The 12,840-nt window shown below is 36.0% G+C and overlaps 1 protein-coding gene across 1 annotated transcript in view; it reads left to right on the top strand.

Annotated features, from left to right (window-relative positions):
* Positions 1 to 12,840, top strand: part of LOC135216884 (carbohydrate sulfotransferase 11-like) — a 115,895-nt gene that overhangs the window by 101,450 nt on the left and 1,605 nt on the right. The window contains exons 4-8 of the mRNA XM_064252407.1: positions 7,692 to 7,790; positions 8,700 to 8,824; positions 9,509 to 9,716; positions 11,751 to 11,885; positions 12,494 to 12,840. The exon at positions 12,494 to 12,840 is cut by the window's right edge and continues 1,605 nt beyond it. Coding sequence (XP_064108477.1) covers positions 7,692 to 7,790; positions 8,700 to 8,824; positions 9,509 to 9,716; positions 11,751 to 11,885; positions 12,494 to 12,817 — 891 coding nt within the window. The 3' untranslated portion in view covers positions 12,818 to 12,840. The remainder of the gene's footprint in view (positions 1 to 7,691; positions 7,791 to 8,699; positions 8,825 to 9,508; positions 9,717 to 11,750; positions 11,886 to 12,493) is intronic.

Genomic DNA, 12,840 nt, shown 5'->3' with positions numbered 1-12,840 from the left:
ATATTTGCAAAAAAAATATTTTTTTTTTTAGAACCCAATATTTTACTTTTGCATTTAGTGACAAACTTTTATATTCCCACTAGTGACAAATGAAACAATCCAGGGAAATTTCCATAACTAGGAAAATATATTACGTTGCCAAAATGAAACCAATGATTATGAGTGACTGGGAGGAACCATCTACAGTAAGTCTTGCGTGGAGCTCTGTAGAGGATCCTAAAATTCTTCTTAGTCTCCGGTTTACTCATTAGCCTTTTCCTGTCTAGAAGTTTAATTTCTGAAATTCGTCTGCTTTCATTTTCACTTGTTATTTCCGAACAAATCCTTCGAGCGCACCTTTTGGGAATCTAAGAATATGACTGACTGATCTCCCCTAATTAATTCATAATGAAAATAACAGAAGTGACGGCCTCCATGCACTATTATATATATATATATATATATATATATATATATATATATACATATATATATATATATATATATATATATATATATATATATATATATATAGAATATATATTATTTATTAATATTATACACAGATAATATTATATTATGTGATAATAATAACATTATAGTAATATATAAAATTTTAAATTATATGATATTATATAATGTTATATATAATAAAATAAATATTTATATCTATATATGGATATATATATTTATATTAAATAAAATATATATATATAGATATATATATATATATCTGTGTGTGTGTGTGTGTGTATGTGTGTGTGTTTGTGTTTACGTGTGTGCGCAGGACAGATAAAATATCCTACAAATAAAAATTATATATATATATACATATGCTATATTATTATATGCATATATATAAACAAATTTCTGACTCACATCGGGATCGAACTCAGGTCTTCCAATTGAAAGGTAATGGCTCTGCCGACTGAGCCAAATAAAAATTGTGCGGTTCTATTGACACTGCCCTTGCCTTTCAGTTGAAAGACCTGGGTTCGATCCCGATGTGAGTCAGAATTTTATTTGTATGCCACATGTAATTATGGGTTGATGAATATTTATATTTATAGTTTATAGTTTTCCCGAGCGCCAGAAAGTATTGTGATAAACTGAATTGATGGTTATTGCTGATCCGTCAAAGAATTCTCAAGAGTAATTCTTTTTAAACAACATATATGTAATATTAAAGATCGTAAAAACTCCTAACTTATTTTTTTTAGCTGATAGGTAAGATAGGTGAAAGAAGAGTGAGGGCAGTTACTTAGCTAACCATGGCGGTGAATAGTTTGGAAAGAAAAGTATTAGTAAAGTAATGTCAAGTGTGGTTTATCCAGAATTTTATTTGGGTAAGGGTACAATTCTCTTACTATGGCCTTAATATTAACATATTACAATAGTGATTTGACATTATATTAAGATTACATATTTTATATTTTATTTCTTAATAATATAATTCTATTGAACAAAAGTTCCAATTTTCTCATTTTAACCTTTGATCTTAACTTTTCACAAGACATTTCTTAAAAGTATAATGGTTGAGGTTTCTGACTGATGGTGTAACGTTAGGTACACAGTCGATCTAAAGCAAACACTGGCTAGATAAATCAAATTAACAAAGTAATGAAATAACAAAAAAACACAGGAGTGAAGTAATTTGTAAAATACAGCAGAAGGCCTGGTGTGTACCACCAGACTCCTTCCACCTTATCATTTCACTAGTAAAACTTCTATTAGTAGTAGTTAAGAAGTCGGTAAAGATTTGAGAAACTGTTGCTTTCAACTTTCTGGATCACGTGGATCACGGTATATGTTTTCGGTTAAGCGTCAGTTAAGGGTTGAAATATTTACTGGAAAAAATCTTACCTGTGAGAGTTCGATAATGGAAGTAATAATGTGAATAATTACCAATATTTTAGTATACTGATTATTTTATGCGCATTATGATACCATGGCCAGCATGAGAGAGAGAGAGAGAGAGAGAGAGTTAATATCCGTAGGATATGCATGCATGGAAAATCGTATTTTTTTCGTCGTTCGTTCCCTCGTAAAACTGCTTGGCAAACGGTCGAATTAGTCTCGCCCTGATGACTCCCGGTTTCGAAATCAGAATTTACGCAAAAACTTACGGCCGCCGATTCCGTGAGTTGCAACCACAAAAAACTTGCTGTATTCTCGCTATGTCGCAGTGACTAATTCCTGATTAAGAAGACGGCTTGGGTATAGGTCTCTCTCTCTCTCTCTCTCTCTCTCTCTCTCTCTCTCTCTCTCTTTGTCCCATGACCTGAATAAGAGACCTCCAAAAGCATTTCACGCATCTTCTTCTTCTTCCTCTTCTTCTTCTTCTTCTCTTTAGCCATTACCGATTAGTAGTAACTAGGTTGAAACAAGGTATGCCATGCTGACTTTACGAGCATCTCTCTTCATACCGAATCTAATTCAATCACAGACCAGGTTTTGGGTTTCAAAAGGCCCAGATGAATCCACTAAAATTCACCTGTCCTATTTTTGCTCACGGTTCGGATATATATTCCTCGATCCCTCGGGTTTCGTTCCAAGTGGAAGTAGAAATAACCAGTTTTTATATTAAGACTTTTTTTCCAATGATTTGTTGAAGAACGCACTCCTGATTTCATAGTCTGTTTTAAGTGTCCCCACCAACAGAGCAGCCATAAAAGAGAAATTAAGCTTTTCACGTTACGTTGCATTACTGTTCGTTTATTATGCAAATGTTTATGCACCTATTTTCTTTAAAAGTTTATCATGCCATACAATTTTTTTTTGTGGGGGGGGCGGGGGGCGGGGGGCCGCCGTGGAAGATTGTGTTTTTCTTCCTAAAGAGCATAAAGCTTAATTATATTCCGAAGCGTGCTTAATCTTGATTTGCTTGTGTGAATTCAACGGCATGATATGTGTGAGTAGTTGTTTAATATTTTTATGAAAGCAGTAATAACAAATTTTTAAAAAAATCGTGGAAATCTAAGAAAAAAGTTGTGTGATAAGAAAAGCAGTCGTCAAAGAAGGGAAACATGATCAATGTATAGAAAGTATGTAGAAAATGCAGAAACATATAGAAGAGTATAAAAGTGACTGTAAGATCAAAATAAAAGTTTAAAGTGAAGATGAGAAGAGGTCAGGTTACGAGGATAACTGAAAACCATGAAAAGGAAAATGATGGTGAACTGAGATAAGAATTGTGAAATCATTGCAGGCATTTGTCAAGATATGACCCGCCGTAACTCGAGTTAAGTCATATCACGGACGTTGATTGATGATGCCTTTTCCCCACTGATATATAAGTTTTATCGTTTCTTTCTTTATTTCCGTGCATTTGATTCTTGTCTGACACTTGCTTCACTTTTCCTCTTTCTTCTTAAGTGTCTTTGTAGTTATGATATTTCCAAGGGGGTGTTTGGATGGGACTGTGTAAAATTCGGGGCGATATCTTTTCTTCAGCAAATCTCGACAAATATACATATCTCAGGCAAACATTGAGGTTATTCTTGCACCTTTTATCGGAAATCTTTTGACAGATCCCTAAAATGGAGCATAGACCACGAAAAATGAGATTAGTAAGAGGTGACTAGCTATGTAGAAATATTGTGTACTGATATTTGGTAAGAGGAATATTCAGTTCATATGATAATGATCACTACTATATTGAAAATCCTTTCTTCATTAAAGTGAATTCAAGAAAAACTAGAAACTGAAATTTAATGTGTGTGTGTGTGTGAGAGAGAGAGAGAGAGAGAGAGAGAGAGAGAGAGAGAGATCTTGTTTTTGTTATTGCTCTTCGGCACAAATTGCTTGACGAGGGATCTGATTCGTCTCACCCCATTGCGTGCAGGTAATTATTGGAGATTTCTCATGAAAAGCTACGCAGAGATCCCGCGAGCCGCGAGCAAAAACCGAGCCATGGCATTTCCATTGTTCAAGCGAGGAACAACAGTGTTGCCAAAACCGGTTAATTGCTTTCATAGCATCTACGAGCCATCGGGAAGCGCAGAGGTCAATTTCACAGCCAGGCAGAACGTTATGTAGTATATCCTCTTTTTGTTTCGTCTATTGCATTCGATAGTAGGCCGACCACCTCGTCGTTTGCCAAGATGACGTGTCATTTTCAGTCGAGGCCTGTTATCAAATTACGTTTCAAATTTTCGTCTCAAAAACTTCACAGACAAGACTTCTGAGAGGTGACAGCAGGAATCTGGGGGCGTCATTGATCTCTCACGTGAAGACTCCGTAGGGGGGTAGTGCCGTCAGTGCACCTCATTTGGTGCAACGTAGGCATTACTTAAGGCTTTTTGCAGCGTCCCTTCGGCCCCTAGCTGCAACTACTTTCATTCCTTTTACTGTACCTCCATTCATATTCTCTTTCTTCCGTCTTACTGACCACCCTTTTCTAACAATTGTTTCATAGTGCAACTGCGAGGTTTTCCTCCTGTTACACTTTTCAAAACTTATGCCAGTGCTTGGCATAATGCCAAAAATCTATATAAATCAAAATCAAATCTCACGGGAAGATCTGGGTTAGATGCTTTTAAAACCAAGACGACCCATCCGGATGCCCTTGCGCACCAAATTTTTCTGTCTTCTCTTTTTCATGACTGCAAACAGAAGTGGGTTTTTAGATTGTTCCTCTGCTTCGTTTTGTTGTGGAGTTTCACCGGTATTCGTAAAAAAATCTTGATCGGAGTTTCATGTCTTCTTTCCTTTCAAAGGTTATTGACTTTAATTTTCATTTTCGTTTTTTACGGTTTGATCTGTGTTCCTAGGGTGATGTGCTCATTCCTTTATCTCATACTGGACGTAGCGTAGCGCAGGTATTGTTGGCACACATTTTTTGCTTGCTTGCTTGCTTGTCAAGAAAAGACTGACATCACTTCAGTCATGCAGAATATTTCTGACACCAGGCGTTTATTCCTCACCTAATAGTATGAAAACATTTTACAAGATTAAGTTTCCAGATTTCTCACGCATGCATGCATGCATGCCTATTTGCATAACACAAGCAACCATGGCAGTCTGGAAAATTGATGCTTTTAACTATGACCTCTCCGTCAAAAGAGCCTGATCTTATCTTTGAAGATGATTTTGCATATTTAGAGTAACAAGCCACTCCATCTCACTCACTCTTGGAAACTACTGTTCTCTCTCTCTCTCTCTCTCTCTCTCTCTCTCTCTCTCTCTCTCTCTCTCTCTCTCTCTCTCTCTCTCTCTGTTCTAGGTCTTCAGGGTTTGCGTCAAGATAATACCTGTTTATATTCAATACTCACCTGCCTTCTTTTATTCAGATATTCTTTATATCTTCCCCTCTAACTATCCATAAAAAAAAAACCTTGATGGAGGCCAACATGGGTTATTGCTACTTCAGTAAATTTTGTACTATATACTTTTGGGGTTAACTTTTAACTAGTTTCTTCTCTAATTTTCAGAATAGCAGTTGTTTCTTCGCATGTATTTTGTAATTTAAAACTCTGTACCAACATTCTTAACAAGAAGCTATTTTATGGAAATATGATGCAAATTAGAGTGCGTATGAAATTAGGCTAACTAAATTTTAATTTTCAGCAAAAGAACTACAAATAACAGTGCAGAAAAGTGATATTCACAAATAAAGGTAACTTTAAAATGCCGTGAAAGTGTAACAAAATAAAAGACAATTCAAAAAAACAAATAAATATGCAAGTAAAAACTGGAAAAAACGATCAGTGAGAATTAATGTACACCAACATTAGTATAAATTCGCGCCATAACAGTGTCGCACTGCATTCAGAATACTTACGAAAATGACTTAATTCGTTAAGAACAATGGTTTACCAAAAAATCTTCAAGGTTCCGTCCGAAAATATGTCTTATTTATTATGACTTCTCACTCAGAACAAACAAATAGATACCCATTAACAATGTTGAACAGAATTATCCAAACTTTGAGATTGGCGTCGTGCATCTTCTTGACATAATTAAGCTAGGCAGAGGGTGCGAAGTTTTATTAAGACTTATTATCCAGAACAAATAAAAATGTCATCTTGTAACAGTGGTCAACAGAATTATCTAAACTTTTGGCACTGACGTTGTGAATCTTCGTAACATCATTAAGGTACGCAGAGGGTGCCAAATTGGTCTCAGCTGATCAAACTGATCTCGGCTGTCATGGGATTAGTGCAATCGATCGTGAGGGACGAAGCAGGGAAATCCTCTTAGTTACAGAGAAGAGAGTTCCTGTCTTGCTGTTTTCTTCAAGTTCTCTTTACTGGTCACTGAATTGACTTTGTATCTTTGTGTCGTTGAACAATAAGCCTACATTTATTTTTTTTTTTTCAGTTTCAAAACTAAGGAAGTATAATGTCAAGACGTGATATTAAACTAATCTGGAAAAAAATAAAGGAAATGCCACGGAGGAAAATGAAAAACTTTTTTCAATTTCCTCCGTGGAATTACTTTTATATAGTATATAGTATATATATATATATATATATATATATATATATATATATATATATATATATATACATACACATACATACAAACGCACAAATTCTTTCTACCCGTGTTATGTCATATCATGCAACTATAATGAAGTCAGTGAGTCCAACAGCGTAATACCAAGGGGCACACCGTTACCTCCTATCAATCCTTTGTCATTAACCTGCGAGGAATCGTTTCATTGGCCTCGTTCCGGTCCACTGGAATTCCAGATGTTCCACTGTGGAAAGAAATCCGAAATCGCTGATCGAAAAAGAGACGGACTCTATTTGGACTCATTTTTTTTTTTTTTCCGGCAAAATGTTATCTATCGCGCGATCTCTTTCAGTGACTGATTAGCGATTTGCTTTCAAAGGATGAATAAGTGCTAGGTCAAGTCTCAGTCGGTGGTTTTATTCGGTGTATAATGACGAGGAAAGCTGGGTCGGGTAGGACTTGGTAAAAAATAGGCACGATGGGGCTGCCCATCAACGGCTTTGAGGTGCTTCGGTGTCCGGGTAATAGCAAGTTACACTGAGGCTCATTCTGTCTTTGGAGAAGTAAGAATCCCATTAAGGAACATGCCAGGCATTGTGAAATGATAGTGGTTTGGTTTTTTTCAAAAGTGTACGTGTATGTGTGTGTATAAGTGAGTATATGTGTGTGTTTTAAGTGTGTGTGTGTGTGTGTGTGTAATATGTGTGTACACGAGGAAGAGAGAGACAGAGAGAGTAGGTTGGTTAAATTTTCAATTTTTTTTTCAAAAGTGTGTATGTGTGTTTATAAGTGTGTGTGTATATGTGTGAGTGTTTTAAGTGTGTATGCATATATATGTGTGTGCACGAGAAGAGAGAGAGAGAGAGAGAGAGAGAGAGAGAGAGAGAGGGTAGGTTGGTTATATTTTCACATTTTTTTCCAAAAGTGTGTATGTGTGTTTATAAGTGTGTGTTTAAATGTGTGAGTGTTTTAAGTGTGTGTGTATATATATTTGGGTGCAAGAAGGAAAAGAGAGAGAGAGAGAGAGAGAGAGAGAGAGAGAGAGAGAGAGAGAGAGAGAGAGAAGATAGAGAGAGAAGAGAGAGAGAGAGAGAGAGAGTTTTTGAGAGAAAACAGTTCTTATTTTTTCACAGTGAATTCCGACAGTCACCACCAGATGTCCTATTGAAAGTACTGAATCGAGTGCCGTTCCTTCCTTAATATTCAGATATAGTTTTATGAAAGATCCTCTCTCTCTGTTTTATCTTCCTCAGGTAGCGTCAACAACCTGGATGATCAACTTCCTGCGACTGGCCCACTTCAACGAAAACAATCCTGCTATTCCGGATAACAAACCTGAACAGCAGTACAGCGTAAGTACACATTTCTTTTAAAAACAGATTTTTGTTTTACAGTTTTTTTTAACAATTTCACTCATTGAAATTCAGTTATATTTGTTAAAATCTGAGATGGTGGTTACCACGGATTCTAGATTTGGGGATTGCAAATGACTAGAATATTGCTTATACGTAAAGAAAATGGGCGATGGAGACTCTGGAAATTTACGGTCATTCTTAAAACCTCAATATTATGCAATTATCCAAAATGCTGATAAAGCATCTGACCAAGAAACGTTAAATTTTAGATTTAACTTTTGAAATCTTTAAATATCTTATACAGCAGGACCCATTTATCAGTTGAATGGCTGGATACACGAAATATATGAAGTCAAATCATTTGCAACGTAAACAACAAAAACTTTCATAAAAATAAAACTGCTACCTCTTACAATGTTCTTTAGTCAAGCCATTATACAAGATTGATTATACTGATGCTTACAAAAGGTGAAGACGAAGGTCTTATGCCTTCTTAAAACCGAAAATCATCCTCTGCAAAAGAAACCTTTGCGAAACAGAACGGAAGATAGGCAATACATTCATTCCTTTTGAAGAGGAAAATTCTTAAACAATATATCAGTTGCTCAAGGATGCTGGTATGGAAAAATACATAATAAAGCCGAATATTCGTCAATTCCTTACGTCACAATCATTACGACTTTTGTGTCAGCACGGCATCGAAGACCACATTTATTGCGACGCTAGATAGCACTTTGAGTTAGCCTCGACAGAGTTCTTCAATTGTTACACGAGTAAGAGAGACAAGTTCTCCCAGATATAATGACTTGAACGCGCTTTCTGGTATGTAATCAGATTCGTGAGAATTCGGTGCAATTATGATTATTCTCTGACCATCCAAGTCTCATGTCAGAATTCCTTTTCCAGCACGTCTTCGGAGCCCGCCATAATATTGCCTTCAACTCTTATCCGGCTCCATCATCGGCCGCTGATAAGGCGAGAATCCTCAAGAAGAGCGTCAGGATGATTATAGTGAGGCATCCTTTCACCAGGTACGCATTCGTAAGCTTTTGGTTAACCTCGACAGAGTTTAGAGTAATATAACCAGGAAATATGTTTGCGTTTTTGTAACTATTGTAGTATATATACGTGAACAGATTCATGAGGGGAAAGTCACGACTGGGCTTTCCCTTGGTCCGCTTAACATCATAAGGCCTATGTACCCCGTAGAGGGGTAGTGCCGTCAGTGGACCTCTTGCGGTTCACTGTAGGCTTTACTTAAGGTTCTTTGCAGCGTGCCTTCGGCCCATAGCTCCAACCACTTTCTTTCTTTCCTCTTACTGTACCTCCTTTCCTATTCTCTTTCTTCATCTTACTTTCCACCCTCTCCTAACACTTGATTCATAGTGCAACTGCTTTCACGCTTTCCTCCTGTTACACTTTTCAAACCTTTTTACTGTCAATTTCCATTTCAGAGCTGAATGACCTCATAGGTCCCAGTGCTTGGCCTTTGGCCTGAGTTCTGTATTCAACTCAACTCAAGGGGCCTATTTAAACCATTTCAAAAACAACTCACCCAATTACACACAAACACAGACAAACCGAAATAGCAGCAGATAGTCACCTCAAATAACACACATGCAAACTATAGTCCCTTCTCACGAATTACTGCTGTTCAATTTATTCCGTTTCATTTAAATAATCATAACAATCTGTGGTTCCTTTCATACCCGCAGGTTGCTCTCCGCCTACCGCGACAAGATGACGAAGATGCACCCAGGCCCGGCCAAGTTCCAGTTCAGAAAAACGCAGCTGAAGATCATCGCCAACTACCGTCCAGCTGATTCTCCGACCAAGTCTCCCCATCCAACTTTCCCTGAGTTTGTGCAATACGTCATCGATGAGACGGCCAATCTGACCACTGCTAAGTCGTGGAGGCGTAACGTGAGTTGATGCGCCTGGAAACCAGATTTCCTTGCCTTTTTCATTCATAACAAAGTAACATAATTGACTTGCCTTTTTTTATATAAAAGGAAACCACATTTTCTTGCCTTTTTCATTCATAACAAAGTAACATAATTGACTTGCCTTTTTTTATATAAAGGAAACCACATTTTCTTGCCTTTTTCATTCATAACAAAGTAACATAATTGACTTGCCTTTTTTTATATAAAAGGAAACCACATTTTCTTGCGTTTTTTTATATAAAAGGAAACCACATTTTCTTGCCTTTTTTATATAAAAGGAAACCACATTTTCTTGCGTTTTTTTATATAAAAGGAAACCACATTTTCTTGCCTTTTTTATATTGGGAAACCAGATTTCCTTGCCTTTCTCATCCATTACGAAGTAACCAAATTGACTTGCCTTGTTTATTATAAAAGGAAATCAGATTTTCTTGCTTTTTTATATTGGGAAACCAGATTTCTTTGCGTTTTTATATGACGAAACTAGATTCCGTTGTCTTTTTTTTAATAAAGGAAGTCAGATTTCCTTGTCTTTTTTAAGAAAGGAAGCCAGATTTCCCTGCCTATTTATAAAGGGAAACCAGATTTTGTTGCCTTCTTCATTCATAACAAAGTTACCTAATTGACTTGCCTTTTTTCATAAAAGGAACCAGATTTTCTTGCTTTTTTATATTGGGAAACCAGATTTGTTTGCGTTTTATACGAGGAAACCAGATTCCATTGTCTTTTTTTTTTATAAAGGAAGTCAGGTGTCGTTGCCTTTTTTAAGAAAGGCATCCAGGTTTCCTTGCTTTTTTACATCAAAATAATCCCTATTTCATTGCCTTTTTATATAAAGAAAATAGATTTTCTTGCCTTTTTCTATTGAAACCAGTTCTTGAGTTTTTTAGTAAACTAGATTCCATTGTCATTTTTTATAAAAAAAAGCAAGACTTCCTTGCCTTCTTTACAAAAAAATAAATAAAAATAAAAAAGAAACTTAATTTCCTTGTATTTTCAAGAAAGAAAACCAGATTTCTTTGCCTATTTATAAAGGGAAACCAGATCTCATTGTCTGAAAAAAAAAATAAATAGATAAATAAATTCCTTCCCATTAAAAAAAAAAAAGTTCCTTCCCATTTAAAAAAAAAAAAAAAAAAAAAAGTTCCTTCCCATTAAAAAAACAAAACAAAAGTTCCTTCCCATAAAACAAGTTCCTTCCATTAAAAAAAAAAAAAAAAAAAAAAAAAAAAAAAAAAAAAAAAAAAAAAAAAAAAAAAAAAAAAAAAAAAAAAAAAAAAGTTCCTTCCCGATCCTTGTATCCTTGTATTTCGTCAATTTTATCTTCTGGACCTCTTAATCTTCCTCTGAAACTATTCTGACTCCCTCTCTTCACTGTATTAATTGCTGGAAGGCCGAAATCACCCAACAGCATTTAGGCTTGACAGCCTAAATTTCAGAAAAGTTCATAAATATCTTTTAACAAAAAGAAACCACATCATCTTGCCTTTGCAAAACTGACCTAACAATATGTCCCGGGCTATTGGTTTAATTTGGTTTAATTGCGTAATAGTTTTCCAGTGGTTACTTACAATATTTCCTCTTCGGACAATGCGTAGTTATGCCATAGCAAAAAGATTAATGAGCTTACAGCCCTTTTCTCTGATATTTGGTATTCCTCATTAAACCTTAACTCGTTTCAGTTACCTTCTAGTAACTTACATGACCAACGATAATGCGAAGCTCTTACGAAGTGTTAGTTTTGAAGACCTCTTTCAAGACTGAGTCATGATGTCTTCATCCTCCTCCTCTGTCGTTCAATATTGTTCTTAGTTTTGTTATATCTCTTTTGAGTGTATCTTCTGGCCAGAGTTCTTTGTTTTGTTTTAAATCTTTGTCTCTTGGTGGCCTCTAATTCAGAGCGATAGATCCATTAAATAAAAATGATAACTTGTTACGGCTTCGGGATAAAATCATAAATTTCACAGCACTTTATTCTGATCAAATATTTTTATCTTTTACCTTTGCCTAGGTCAAGTGTTGGGTATCATATTGGGCGCAGTGCAACATCTGCACCACAGACTACAACGTCATCATGAAGCTGGAGACGATGGTTGAGGACGAAAGATTCCTAATTACTCTCTCGAAACTAAAGGAACTGAAGAAGGTAAATGGCTACTGCTACCATTCAGTTAATTCGTCCCTAGTTTGACGAACTGGCGTAGGGCCATTTTTTCTTTCATTCTGAGAAAATAGTCTTAAAAAAATTTGATATTATTCAGAGTTCGAATTAGCTCGTCTTCTGAGAAAATTTGTTGGAAAATCTGACAAACAGACAGCTGAAATATTGATATGCTACAGAATATAAACAAAATTGAGACACTTTGGCTGGAAAATTCAAAACCTAGAAAAAAAAAATAGGACACGCCAGTTCATAAACCAGGGACGAACTGTTAGATTTCGTAAAAAATTTCCACGTTTTACCTTATATTTTTCTTTCTGTCTTTATCATGGAATGAATATTGCAGACTGCACACTGTTACTGATATTATTAATTGTAAACAATTTAATTCCTGATCTTGCTAAGGTACTTGAATCAACGTATTTCATATATCATATTCACTGTAAATTTACGATTCATTTTTTGTCTTTTGCAAGGCATATAGCCATTAGTTATTTTTCTATGGCTACGATCCATTCAATATTTTTATAAGGTGTACATTTATATGATTCTTTCCGTTGCGAGACCTTAATCCCATTTTGCCTCTTTCACAGCTGAAAACAAACGAATGGCGCCATCTGACGAATGCTTCCTCCCACGACGTAGCACCCGCATTTTACAGACAGATAACGCAGAAGCAAATGTACGAGTTATACGAGAGGTACAGACTGGACTTCGAAGCCTTTGGGTACGACATCAAGGACTACCTGCCCTTGGCCAAGGACGCCGAAGGCAGAAATGCGACTGAAAAAGGCGACAGTAACCCGACTGACGGAGTTGAGGCTACCAAGACGACCCAAAATGTCACAGGAGAAGGAAGCGATAACTCAAGCAAAATGATCAAAAGGAAGAAAAAGAAAGGCAGACGGAAGAATTAGGGGAGTTTGTAACAAGAAACTAA

The sequence above is a fragment of the Macrobrachium nipponense genome, chromosome 6, assembly GCF_015104395.2.
Source record: "Macrobrachium nipponense isolate FS-2020 chromosome 6, ASM1510439v2, whole genome shotgun sequence".
Lineage (NCBI taxonomy): Eukaryota > Metazoa > Arthropoda > Malacostraca > Decapoda > Palaemonidae > Macrobrachium > Macrobrachium nipponense.
This window is presented reverse-complemented; position numbering and strand designations above follow the sequence as displayed.